At 63.6% G+C, this 12449-nt stretch overlaps 3 protein-coding genes across 3 annotated transcripts; 1 reads left to right on the plus strand and 2 right to left on the minus strand.

Annotated features, from left to right (window-relative positions):
• Nucleotides 1–865: 865 nt before the first annotated feature.
• Nucleotides 866–2429, minus strand: SPK1 (putative sphingosine kinase 1). The gene has a single exon (XM_005790888.1). The coding sequence runs from the start codon at nucleotides 2412–2414 to the stop codon at nucleotides 1368–1370; it is 1047 nt and encodes a 348-aa protein (XP_005790945.1). The 5' UTR covers nucleotides 2415–2429; the 3' UTR covers nucleotides 866–1367.
• Nucleotides 2430–9333: 6904 nt separating this feature from the next.
• EMIHUDRAFT_224535 (hypothetical protein) lies at nucleotides 9334–10083 on the plus strand (the record flags this gene model as incomplete). Its single annotated transcript, XM_005790826.1, has 1 exon — nucleotides 9334–10083. The coding sequence occupies one exon, from the start codon at nucleotides 9334–9336 to the stop codon at nucleotides 10081–10083; it is 750 nt and encodes a 249-aa protein (XP_005790883.1).
• Nucleotides 10084–10901: 818 nt separating this feature from the next.
• On the minus strand, nucleotides 10902–11541 carry EMIHUDRAFT_224536 (hypothetical protein; the record flags this gene model as incomplete). Its single annotated transcript, XM_005790827.1, has 3 exons — nucleotides 10902–10984; nucleotides 11204–11308; nucleotides 11430–11541. The coding sequence occupies 3 exons, from the start codon at nucleotides 11539–11541 to the stop codon at nucleotides 10902–10904; spliced, it is 300 nt and encodes a 99-aa protein (XP_005790884.1).
• Between the last annotated feature and the right edge of the window lie 908 nt (nucleotides 11542–12449).

Here is a 12449-nt window from a genome sequence, read left to right on the forward strand (position 1 = left end):
AAAGAAGGGAGGTAGACGACCGCACTCCAAGTACTCCAAATGCCCGGCATGACGAAGAATAGTTGATGATCTAACTACATGGCCGGTAGTGAATGAACAGACCATGTGAATGAGTAAATTGCCCCCATCCCCTCCCGCTCCCCCCATCCCCTCCCGCCCCCCATCCCAGGCGCTCGAGTACCTGCTGCGGCCCTGCTACGCGCCCCGCGACGCCGACGCCCTCTCCTCCTTCGTCCACGCCTTCGCCGCCGCCTCGCGCCGGTACAGCAGCAGTCGAACTGGTCCCTGACCTGTCCCTGACACGTCCCTGACACGTCCCGATAGGTACGCGCAGCAGCAGACAAAGTGGTTCCGCTCCGAGCCCTCCTTCGAGTGGGTCGACGTCGACTGGTCCGCCCCCGAGGCTGCGGCGGAGCGCGTGCTCGCCTCGGTGCGCAAGCCGCGGCTCGAGCACGAGGACGACCTCGCGGCGCCGCGCCAGGCGGAGATGCGCGCCGTCAAGCCAGACGAGGGCAAGGCGATGAAGCGGTACGTCGAGCGGCACGACGCGCTCGAAGACTCGGCGGTGTGCGAGGCGCTGCTGCGCGAGGCGGACGCATGCTGCGAGGCGCTGCAGCACGCGCGTGCCGACCTGCTCGCCGCCGACGAGGCGCTCGCCGAGCGCTACCCGTGGCACGCCGCGGACGCCGGCGGCGAGGGCGGGACGGGGAGTGCGGCACGCGCAGCTCAAAGAATGTCCGGCTGGAGTGCGGCACGCGGAGCCGAGGCCAGGGAGCCCGGCGGTGCTTCGTGAGTGCGAGACCGCGAGTCTCTTGTGTGGACAGTATGTGGGGAGGGTGGACCGGAGGGGGTGGGAGAAGTTTCCTTTTTTGTGTGCACAACCATACGAATAGAACGAAACGCGGACGAGCACGAGGCACGAGCGCACGTACCGCCGCGACGAACACACACTACGACCAGTACGTAACTAGACTCAAGACTGGGTCCCCCGCGCCCCGGGTCCGCTGTGCTGTGAGCGCCGGCTGCGCGCGCATCGCGCCATCGGAGATAAAGCCGTAGCTGTGAGAACTGAGAAGTGACTGTAGTGTTCGAGAGAGTGCGCGCACCGCATAGAGAGAGGGATCAGTGTTGTGTCCGGAGTGCGGAGAGGAGGGAAGATGCCTAAGCCAGAGTACTGGCTGCTGCACAAACGCTGTAGACTTGAGGCAGAGTGAGATGCACTCTCTGCAAGGCTAGTAAGAGAGGCCTAGGAGTAATAGTCATGCATCATGCGCAAGGGCATTTTGTGGAGGGCGGCTAGAGCCACGCGCCACTGTCGTACTTGGATCGCCTCTCCGCGCAGCGTGCGAGGACGCCGATGCGCGGCCTCACGACGGCGCGGGAGAGGCGGGCGTGAAGAGGCGGAACGCCTCGGCGCGAACGGCGACGTCAAGCGGCGTGAAGCCGATGATGTCGCCGTCCACCATCAGCCGCGCGGGTGTGTCCGTCTCGAGCCGCACACGGCTCGCCTGCTGCACGTTGAGCAGACTGGTGGCGTGGACGTGCTTGCCGCCGCCCTTGATCATCTCGTCCACCTTGGCGGCGGTGGCGATCGAGCGGAGCGGCCGCGTGGTGTAGGCGAGGTCGAGCAGGCCGTCGTCGAGCTGCGCGTACGGTGCGAGGCGGTGCCGGACGCCGGTGTGCTTGTTGACGAAGCAGGAGAAGAGGAAGAGGTCCTCCATCTCTTGCGGCGAGCCTCCGTCCACGCTGAGCGAGCAGGGCAGCTTCTTGCGCCACGGCAACTTGAGGATCTCCGTCTTAATGCTCACAGAGTAGCGCATCGAGCCGAGCCAGCGCCGGCGCTCGGCCACCGCGTTGGCATCCGGTCCGAACCCTGCCATGACGGTGTTGATGCTGCAGCGTCGGAGCGGCTTCCCGTCAAGGCCAGTCATGTCCAGCTGCTGGCAGTCGACGGCGCGAGAGCGGCCGCCGACGATGGCTTCGACGGCGGCATGGACGGCAGCGCCGACCGCGGCGCCCGACGCTGGCACCCCGAGCACCTCGCGCATATACGAGTTGCCCGTGCCCGCAGGGATGAATCCAACTGTGGTCCTCGCGGCCGCGCCGTCGTCGCGAGAGAGAAACCCATCGAGGACCTCGCCAAGGGTACCGTCGCCACCCATGACAAGAAGGGCGTCTACGGAGGAGAGGTCCAAAGTCCGCCCAAGCTCCACGCCGTGGCCTGCGTGCTTTGTCGTCTCCACCGTCACCGCGATTCCGGCCTGCTTGAGCAGTGGAAGCACGATGGTGTCGGCCAGCTTCGCAGCCCGCTTCTTGCCGCCAGCGGGGTTGTAGACGAGGAGCGCGGATGTGGGCGGGTTTGGCTCAGAGGCCGGCTTTTTGAAGGGATCGAGGAGCGGAGGGGCCTTCGGCATGTACCGAGCGTACCGCGTACACAGCCGATTCGTGGCAAGGAGAGTCCAAAAGAATTTTAGTATCAAACTCCCTCCCACAACACTGGACGGCTAGCGCACCACACTCCTCTCCTTAAAATCCCTGTGTGGTGGCGGCGTGCCGTTCTCCCATCCCTCCCTTGGGGTGTGTGTTTTCTTTCTTTCTTTTACACTGGGCAAAAGAAAAAACGCACCTCGGAGCGCGGCAAGCGGCGTGGCGTGGAGCGGTTGAGCATCCCTCCGGGGGCCCCTCTGCGCCGGGGAGGCGTTGTTGGAGGCTAGGACGCAAGCGTCCGTCGCCCTTTTCAAACTCGGGGCCCACTCCGCTACGCTCCGACCCGAATTTGGAGGGCCTAAAAGTTTAAGGTGTTGCTGCGCAAAAGGGGTCGGACACAGGGCGCAGCTCATGCCCCAAGAGCTAGAAGGGGAGCTCGAGAGAACGACTACCCTGTCCCGTTATTGCGTACACCAACACCACAAAAGCTCTCTCTCTCCTGTCTCCTCACTCAGGGGGGTCACAACTACCGAGTCCCGCGACTAGCTGCCACGTTGCCGACCGAGAGCGGATCTCCTCCTGCTCCGCAAGGAGGGTGGCCAAGGCCAAAGTCTTGCCGGAGCCGCCGGGCGCGTTGACGACTTGGAGAAGGTCGCCCTTGCACTTGTACTTGTAGAGATGCTCGAGGGGGTGCTTTGTGGGGCGGTGCGCAGCCAGGCCAGCAGTGAGGGGAGGCGCACCCTCACTCTCCTCGGTTGCAGAGCTCGTCGGAGGCTGCGGCACGACGGGAGGGTCGCGATAGCAGTCCTCGGGCGAGCCGACGCGCATGTCCAAAACCAGCGCTGGGACTCGTTGTGACGGCAGACGCCGGCTGCCTCTCCAACCGCTTCTGCAGCGTCCTTCTTTGCCCGGTGCATGGGCTCGATCCGATTCCGCAGCGTGTCGTCCCCAGCGGCGGTGCTGCGCGGGAGGCGGCCGCGGGCACGCTGGGCTCGATCAGGAGCTTTCCCTCAGTTGCTCCGAAAGCACGGAATTGGCGGACGTTCTTGGCTTCAATTTTACGAATCTTGTCAACACAATCGAATGTCTGGCACCAGCTGAAGGATTGCACGGCTCACATCACGCAGTTTGTGCACGGTATTCGGATTTTGCTATTTGTTCGTGTGGGGGTATATTGCAGATTTGTCAATGGTACCGCGTCTGCGACGCGGGCGCCTTGCGGGCAGAGCCCTTAGCCACCCTTTATATCTTGCGCGATCAAAATTAAATGATAAAGCAGCAGGGAGAACGACGAGAGTGGGACGACCGCGAGGTGGCATGAAAAGGTTGCAGCGAGAATCGGCGAGGGATTGCGCGGAAGAGAGATAGGAAGAGGCGGGCGCCGCCCAACCCCAAGCGCCAAGGCGCCTCTGGGGGGAGGCGGGGGCCCCCGGAGGCACCGTGCGCCGCGCAGCAGTGCGGAAACGGGGCTGCCTCCGGCGCTCATACACATACTCGCTCATACTACCGACTTCCCGATTAAGTACGGTTAAGTAGAGGGCAGATTTGGAGAGATCTTGAGGAGTACATACAGATAGACCCTCCAATCATGAGAAACCTCCAACCTGATCGGTCGTACTGACCGCCGACAGATCACTCCAGACAGCAGACAGGCCGACGTCTGCACGCGGCCGGCCGGGCGAGAGGCTTGACACGATCCGACCCTGCGATCCTGATGCTGCTGCTCTAGCTATCAGACATGCACTGCTGACTGCTGCCACAATGTGCGACCTGTCCCACTTGGCGGCCTTCCCGGTCAGTGGTGAGGCGCAGTTCAGAGCTGTCGATGGCGCGACGCCGCACTGGTCCCACATTGGTGACATGAGACACCACGTTTGCCGGAGGGTCCAAGAGAGAGGCACTGGCGCTGTCCTGAGAAGGTACATGGTCCCTCTTGACTGCCCATGCGCGCGAGGCTGTGTAGGCATAGCCTCGAGAGTGCCAGCAGCCAATCCGAGGCAGTTTGTGACGCGCATTGCGTCAGAAGCGTGCACGCGATGGAAGGACACCTTCCTACTGGCCGTACGCATCAGGTCGTCACTGAATGCTGGATACTAAGGCCGCGAGCTATGCAGGTGGTCAATTGTGCAGCAGGGCACGGTCAGCAGCGCCGACAGGCTGTCGCAAGGCGTGATAGCATGGCCGCAAGTACGGTACGGCGAATTCCCACGAAACAAGTAAAATAAAGCCAACACCCTCAGCGGAGCTGGGAAGAGGACCGCCGCAAGCGGCGTGGCGTGGAGCGGTTGTGCATCCCTCCGGGGGCCCCTCTGCGCCGGGGAGGCGTTGTTGGAGGCTAGGACGCAAGCGTCCGTCGCCCTTTTCAAACTCGGGGCCCACTCCGCTACGCTCCGACCCGAATTTGGAGGGCCTAAAAGTTTAAGGTGTTGCTGCGCAAAAGGGGTCGGACACCGGGCGCAGCTCATGCTAAGAGCTAGAAGAGGAGATAGAGAGAACAACCACCCTGTCCCGTTATTGCGTACACCAACACCACAAAACGCTCTCTCTCTCCTGTCCTCACTCAGGGGGGTCACAACTACCAAGTCCCTCGACTAGCTGCCACAGGGCGCAGCTGCCACAGGGCGCAGCTGGAGACGCTCCCCCTCAATCGGCATCCACCCCCACCCGCTCCAGCCCCACTTCTGCTGCCGAGAGAGCTGAATCGAAGCAAGCGAGCCATTGCATCTTGGCGTGCTCCTGGAGCGCGGCTTTCTGCTTGGCGGCCACGAGCACGGCGGAGTCGGCGTCGTAGCGCGCAATCGTTCCCGCTCATCGCCCATTCCTCCCACGTGACGTGTGTCGGCCGCGATTCGATGTCGCCACCTTCATCGCCAACGAGGACTCCCTCGACTGCAGGGGGGCTCCGGCGCGGGGAGGGACTCCGCCTGCTGCGCTGGCCGACTGCGCCCTCCTCCTCCATGGGCTCGATCCGATTCCGCAGCGGCGGTGCTGCGCGGGAGGCGGCCGTGCGCCGCGGGCACGTCAGCGGCTTCCCCTCAAGTGGGCGAAAGCACCGGACGTTCAGCTTTCAACTTTACGGATGTCTTGGCACCAGCTGAAGGCTTGCACGGCGCAGATCACATGGTTTCTGCACGGTATTCGGATTTTCAGTGTATGTAGCTCTTACGAACATACCCGTAGGTGAACTGCTGACAGGGTTTGCGATGAGGAGCGATCCGAACATGGTATTCGGGTGATTAGATCACTACCGCCGAAGCGCAAGCGCTTGGAGCAAGGGAACTGCCACGTATGGGTCCCAGACTAGCACCCCACCTCGCGGGCCGACGTTCTGGCCCAGCGAGGCTGCTGCGGAGCACTCGGGGCCGATGTTCTGGCCCAGCGAGGCCGCTGCGGGGCACCCGGCGGCTCGGTTCGCTCATCAGCGCAAACTCGGTCGAGCAGAAAGTAAGGTGTGTGTGCAAAGGCGGCGCGGCACGGTAATTTTGCTATTTGTTCGTGTGGGGGTATATTGCAGATTTGTCAATGGTACCGCGTCTGCGACGCGGGCGCCTTGCGTGCAGAGCCCTTAGCCACCCTTTATCTTGCGCGGTCAAAATCGAGCAAGGAAAAAAACGGGGAAAAATCGGGGTGGGGGCTGGGGGCGTGGGGGGGCTGGGCGACGCCGACGGCTATACTGGGCTGGGTTTTTAGGCATTGTGGGGTTGGCACTCCCATCGACCCTCATGACCTCCTGCGGTCTCTGAGATGGACACCAGTGGGTGTGGGACCACAGCCAGGATACACTCGAAGGCTGGGTAAGCAGTAGAGGTCGATACTCGACGCGTACCACATGGTCTGTGTCGCTGTCGGCACGCTGTCAACAGGACGTCGAGCGACACCGGTGGCAGTGCCACCCAGGAGTGGTCGGGCGGTCTCCCGTCATGAAAGAGCCACAATGTGATCCGTATGATGATTCCTGACAACCGCCTCAGTCAACTTTTGTCACAGTTCCCGCTCTGAGAGGAGCTGCGGGTCAGTTCGACAGCTGGAGCTGTGTCGCCGGCGTGCGGCGGCCTGCCTCCGGAGGTGCCTCTGAGGCGGACATTTTTTGGTCACCGTGAGAGCGAACGCGTTCGAATTTTCACTCCGGAACTTCAACTCTGCACGCACACCGGCCAGGGCTACAATAGTGCCAGTGAGGCGGAGGCGCGAGTCGGAAGGCCGCGACCGTCAAGTGTTCCCTTCATTTTCCTACTAGAGTGAGGCCCTTGACGGGCCCCGCCCCCAATGGGGCGGGGTTGAATGGGCTAGCGCTGGCGTGGCGTTGACATGAGCACAAAGTTGCTAATGTGCGTAGACGAACAAACACAGAGTAGGGTTGAAATCGTCCACGTAAGGCTTAGGGAGTGCTTGGGGTGGCCTCAGGCATCCCCAAGGGAGTCGCAGCGGTGCCCCATAAGCAGCTTAGCGATTGTCGAACCTCGAAGCGCGTTCGTTTGAAGAAAGGCACACGGTACTATCGGGCCACCGGAGAGTCACCGGTAAACTTCGACACTTAGAGGGGTGAGAGCATGCATTATTGTGGCATATCATGTCACATAAGGTCGAGCTTGACCGCAGAAGCATCAAGAAGCGGATACTCCAACTCGACTGTGCCGGCAAACTGCCTCCTCACGCCGGCCGGCTGCCAGCAGCCGTCGCGGCCCGTGGCGTGCACCAGAGAGGGAGAGAGGTCGAGTCCGCATGGCTCAGGCCGGCCAGAAGGTGTGTGGCGACATCACCGTGGCAGGAGTGCGGAGAAGATCTCGCCGAACGCGAGCAGCGGAAGGCCGAAGTGTGCCAGCGCAAGAGCCTCGCGAACGGGTGCAGAAGGAGCTCGCCGTGACACGATGCCGGGCGGTGGTGGTGCTCTGGCGGCTGTGCACAGTGGGAAAGGTCAGGCTGCAACAGTGTAGCACGATGGTAGTGCCCCGCTGCAGCCTGGCCTGACATGCACAGGGCGAACAGAGACCTTGCTATCGCCTGGCGCTCGTCTGGGCAAACTTTGACCGCCGCCCGGCTCGCCACGAGCACGCAGCGACAAAATGATGACCGTGTCGAAGTTGAGGCTGGTCGAGAGGAAGAGGCTGCCGTGCGAGCCGGCAACTGGCTGGCTCGGCGTGAACGGCCGGCGGCGACTTTTTGCCGAAGAGCGTGCCTGCCGAAGAGCGAGTCTGACTCAAAGTGCACGGAGTGGGTGCCGCCGACCGTCGGGAAGAGTCCGATGGGTGCCAGGAGGATCCAGAGAGCGATGAAGGCGCAAATTGCGCCGCCGAAAGCGGCGGTAGAGGCCAGGACGTGCGCGTGGGCCGGTCGGGCCACGTCCCGGGGCGAGCGATCGAGGGCCGCGGGGCTCGCCCCGCCGGCCGAGCGGTGCGAACGGCCGGTCGCCCGCTTCGGGTTGGACCCGCCGGGCGGTCCGGCGGCGGATGGCACGGCCGGGCGGGCCCCGGGAGGCAGGCGGGGCCGCGACAGGCGGCAGGGCAGAAAATCCCATTTCGGAGAGTGGTTGGACAGACCCGGTTGCTACTTTCAATGATAGGACTAGAGTGAGGCCCTTGACGGGCCCCGCCCCCAATGGGGCGGGGTTGAATGGGCTAGCGCTGGCGTGGCGTTGACATGAGCACAAAGTTGCTAATGTGCGTAGACGAACAAACACAGAGTAGGGTTGAAATCGTCCACGTAAGGCTTAGGGAGTGCTTGGGGTGGCCTCAGGCATCCCCAAGGGAGTCGCAGCGGTGCCCCATAAGCAGCTTAGCGATTGTCGAACCTCGAAGCGCGTTCGTTTGAAGAAAGGCACACGGTACTATCGGGCCACCGGAGAGTCACCGGTAAACTTCGACACTTTGAGGGGTGAGAGCATGCATTATTGTGGCATATCATGTCACATAAGGTCGAGCTTGACCGCAGAAGCATCAAGAAGCGGATACTCCAGCTCGACTGTGCCGGCAAACTGCCTCCTCACGCCGGCCGGCTGCCAGCAGCCGTCGCGGCCCGTGGCGTGCTCCAGAGAGGGAGAGAGGTCGAGTCCGCATGGCTCAGGCCGGCCAGAAGGTGTGTGGCGACGGCACCGTGGCAGGAGTGCGGAGAAGAGCTCGCCGAACGCGAGCAGCGGAAGGCCGAAGTGTGCCAGCGCAAGAGCCTCGCGAACGGGTGCAGAAGGAGCTCGCCGTGACACGATGCCGGGCGGTGGTGGTGCTCTGGCGGCTGTGCACAGTGGGAAAGGTCAGGCTGCAACAGCGTAGCACGATGGTAGTGCCCCGCTGCAGCCTGGCCTGACATGCACAGGGCGAACAGAGACCTTGCTATCGCCTGGCGCTCGTCTGGGCAAACTTTGACCGCCGCCCGGCTCGCCACGAGCACGCAGCGACAAAATGATGACCGTGTCGAAGTTGAGGCTGGTCGAGAGGAAGAGGCTGCCGTGCGAGCCGGCAACTGGCTGGCTCGGCGTGAACGGCCGGCGGCGACTTTTTGCCGAAGAGCGTGCCTGCCGAAGAGCGAGTCTGACTCAAAGTGCACGGAGTGGGTGCCTCCGACCGTCGGGAAGAGTCCGATGGGTGCCAGGAGGATCCAGAGAGCGATGAAGGCGCAAATTGCGCCGCCGAAAGCGGCGGTAGAGGCCAGGACGTGCGCGTGGGCCGGTCGGGCCACGTCCCGGGGCGAGCGATCGAGGGCCGCGGGGCTCGCCCCGCCGGCCGAGCGGTGCGAACGGCCGGTCGCCCGCTTCGGGTTGGACCCGCCGGGCGGTCCGGCGGCGGATGGCACGGCCGGGCGGGCCCCGGGAGGCAGGCGGGGCCGCGACAGGCGGTAGGGCAGAAAATCCCATTCGGAGAGCGTGTGGTCCGACCCGTCTGCTTCTTTCAATGATAGGGACTATCCCTCGAGACCATGCTCCTCGGCAACCAACCCGTCCCCGCACCCTCCAACGAGGTCAGCATCGTCGGCGAGGTCACCAACGGCATCATCATCGCCGCGAAAGCTGCCGTAAACACGCTCTTTTTGTCGCAGCGGCGCGGCGCGCTGATGGCTCTCCAGATAAAGAACCTGAAGAAGGCTGCGCTGGCGTACCTTGTGTGGGACCTACGCGGCGAGCTGGCGGGCGCGCGACTCGAGCAGGCGGTCGTGTACGGCAAGAGGCTCGAGACGCACGCGAGCGGCGTGGACAAGGAGTTGGGCAAGTGCAAGCGGCGGCAGGCGGGCGCGGAGGCGCTTCTCGCTGTCGTTCCAGAAACGTTGCAGGACGTGCCCACGCCAGAGGAGCCCGCGGTCGAGGAGGAGCCGGCGGTCGAGGACCTGCCGGCCAGCGACTCCCGTCCCGACGACGCGTCTTCGGACAGCGATCGGGAAAGCGTCTTCGAACGTCGGGTGACCCGTCGGATGATCGACGCGGGCCTGAACGAGGCGCAATTCGATGATATGCGGAACGTTTACGGGATTCAGCTCGCCCACGAGGACAAGTGCCACGAGTGTGCCAAGCTGCAGGCTCGGGCAGTGAAACTGTATGATATGCTCCTCCCGTACCTCGAGCGCGACTGGGTGCCACTGGAGGAGGCATTCCAGCGGCTCGACCTTATAGCTGCTCGGGAGCGCTCGGGTACCCTGGGTCGTGGGTATGATAGTGACACAACATATGTGTGATACACTACCAAAACAGGGCCGCGGGGGGGCGTTGGGGGCCGCTGGAGGGCCGCTAGACCCTTCCCGGGCCCCTCCGGGTGGGTCCGGGTGCACCCGGACATCTCTGCTGTGTTAGGATCATCAGAGGTGTCGAGCGGTGTCGAGCGGTGTCGAGCGGTGTCGAGGGGTGTCGAGCGGTGTCGAGGGGTGTCGAGGGGTGTCGAGGTGTCGAGTTTGGCACCTTGACACGGTCGAGCATGGTTTCAGCCTAGGGGGTGTCGAGGGGTGTCGAGGGGTGTCGAGGGGTGTCGAGTTGGTCGAGTTGGCATGGGGTGTCGAGGTGTCGAGTTGGTGTCGAGTTGGTGTCGAGGTTTGGTGTCGAGGTGTCGAGGCCAGGGCTCAGGGTCGGCGTTGAACGCGGCCGCATCTGCGTACGGCTTGCCCGGCCCGATTTCCTCCTCGTGTGGTTCGGCCCGCAGCTTCTTGGGCAGAGCGCGGCGGCACGTGGACGGTCGAGGCGCCGGCCCCGGCCATGCGGCGGCTCGATCCACCTTGCGATCGACTTTGGCAAAGCGATTGCAGCACGGCCAAGAAGAAAACTCGAAGAAGAAGAAAATGCGTGTACTAACTCATCTGCAGAACCTCGGCGCACGAGCAGCATGTTCCACACTTGCAGCGTCACACCCAAGACCAAGAGACAACAAACTATCTCTCTCTCCCAAGAGGGAGGATCTACGCCACAAACACACATACTCGACACAGACCCTCTCTCTGACTGTCGACGGGCGCCAACCCGACACCACTACCCGGCGCCAGGCGCCGGCAGTGATAGTCGCCACTCACGCGACGCAGCTTTCCTCGCGGCACGTGATGCAGTGGTGTGGCGCTGTCGGTGGCAGCACGTGACTGGTGCGCTTGGCGCCTGGACGCAGCGCGACGGCCGTGTGCGCTGACGAGCGCCAGCGGCGCATTGCCAGCACGATCACGACGCACCGTGGAGTGAGCTTGGGCCGGGCCGAAAGCGGGGAATGTGTGGGAGTGAGGCGTGTGGGCCCACCGAGAGGCGCCGCACCGCGGCTTCAAAGGGACATGCGCCAGCGAGGGAACTGGAGCGAGGGAACTGGAGCGCACCGCTCGCCACAAAGCGCAGCCCGGCGCGCCGACACAGCGAGAAGGCGCGCGCCGCCGACCAGCGGCGCCTCGCAACAGTACATTCCGCCCACGGGCAGCAGAACGCTGGGTAGTCCTGAATCAGAGTCTGATTGCATCTCCGACGCGTGGCTCAGACGCGTGCGCGACGCCGCTGGGTCCGTCCGTGCGCCTGGGAGTGTGTGGACCGGCAGGTGAAGCTGTGGCGGCTGGCTCACCGGCGACTCGCTCGACGCTCGCAGCACCCGGCACCGAGGAAACGGCGCAGCCGGTTCGCATCGCAAGCCACCGCTCAGGCCTGCTGGCAGGCTGCTGCGGACCCTGCGGCATCCGCCGGCCAAGCGTGGAGCCGCCAGGGGGGCCAGGGGCCGACCAAAACGATCGTGCCTGGGCAAATTTTCGGGGCGGACAGAAATCGCGGGAGATGGCTCTCCTTCTTAGTTCTTTCAATGATAGGGACAATCGCTGTGAACCCAGCCACGTATAGCAACACACCCCTGTTCCTTCCAGTGAAATGTAATCCCTGTGTGGTGGCGGCGTGCCGTCCTCCCATCTCCCTCTTTTGGGTTGTATGAAATCATAGTTATGTTAGGGGCAAACACTGAAAACGTAACTTGATCGGGGCGCGGTTTTTTTTGGACTAGACTGCTCGGGGGAGGTGGGCGAGTGATTGGGTAGCTTTGGGGCCACCGAAAATAATGAGAACCGCCCCCTATATCTCGCCAAATCTCGATTTTTCGCGGGAATGGGCGCTTCTCAGCCCCGCGCGAGCTACAGTGACTCCCCAGGGCTTGTCCCGTGGCCCAAAGTGGTACCCCGAGCTCCGCCACGAGCGTGGGCAATCAGGAGACACCCACAGTCACGGCGGGCGAGGAGTTGGGTGACGGCCAACTGTCGATTACGGCGCCTCTGGAGCCTCCTGTATCGTCGGTTCGGCTCGAAGATCGTGCCGCATCCGCATGTAAACCACCTCCGCGCCCCCGCTGGCACATGTCCGCATTGCCCGAGCCTGGGAGAAGTTCCCAGTGCCCGGAGGCTGCACAGGTCCGCGAAACGCTGGCGCTGCAGCTCCCGGCGCGCACCCCAGATTCGCGAGGAAAACAGCCGAAAACGGGTCGCGCCGCGATCGACCCTCAGCGAGCCCAGGCGAGCCTGGTAATCCCACCCGGTGGTAAGCGCACGTCCTCCGCGTAATCTAGCGCGCTGTGCAGCCCGCCAGTGCATGGCGCCGACCTGGG

The sequence above is a fragment of the Emiliania huxleyi genome (assembly GCF_000372725.1).
Source record: "Emiliania huxleyi CCMP1516 chromosome Unknown EMIHUscaffold_118, whole genome shotgun sequence".
Classification (NCBI taxonomy): domain Eukaryota; phylum Haptophyta; order Isochrysidales; family Noelaerhabdaceae; genus Emiliania; species Emiliania huxleyi.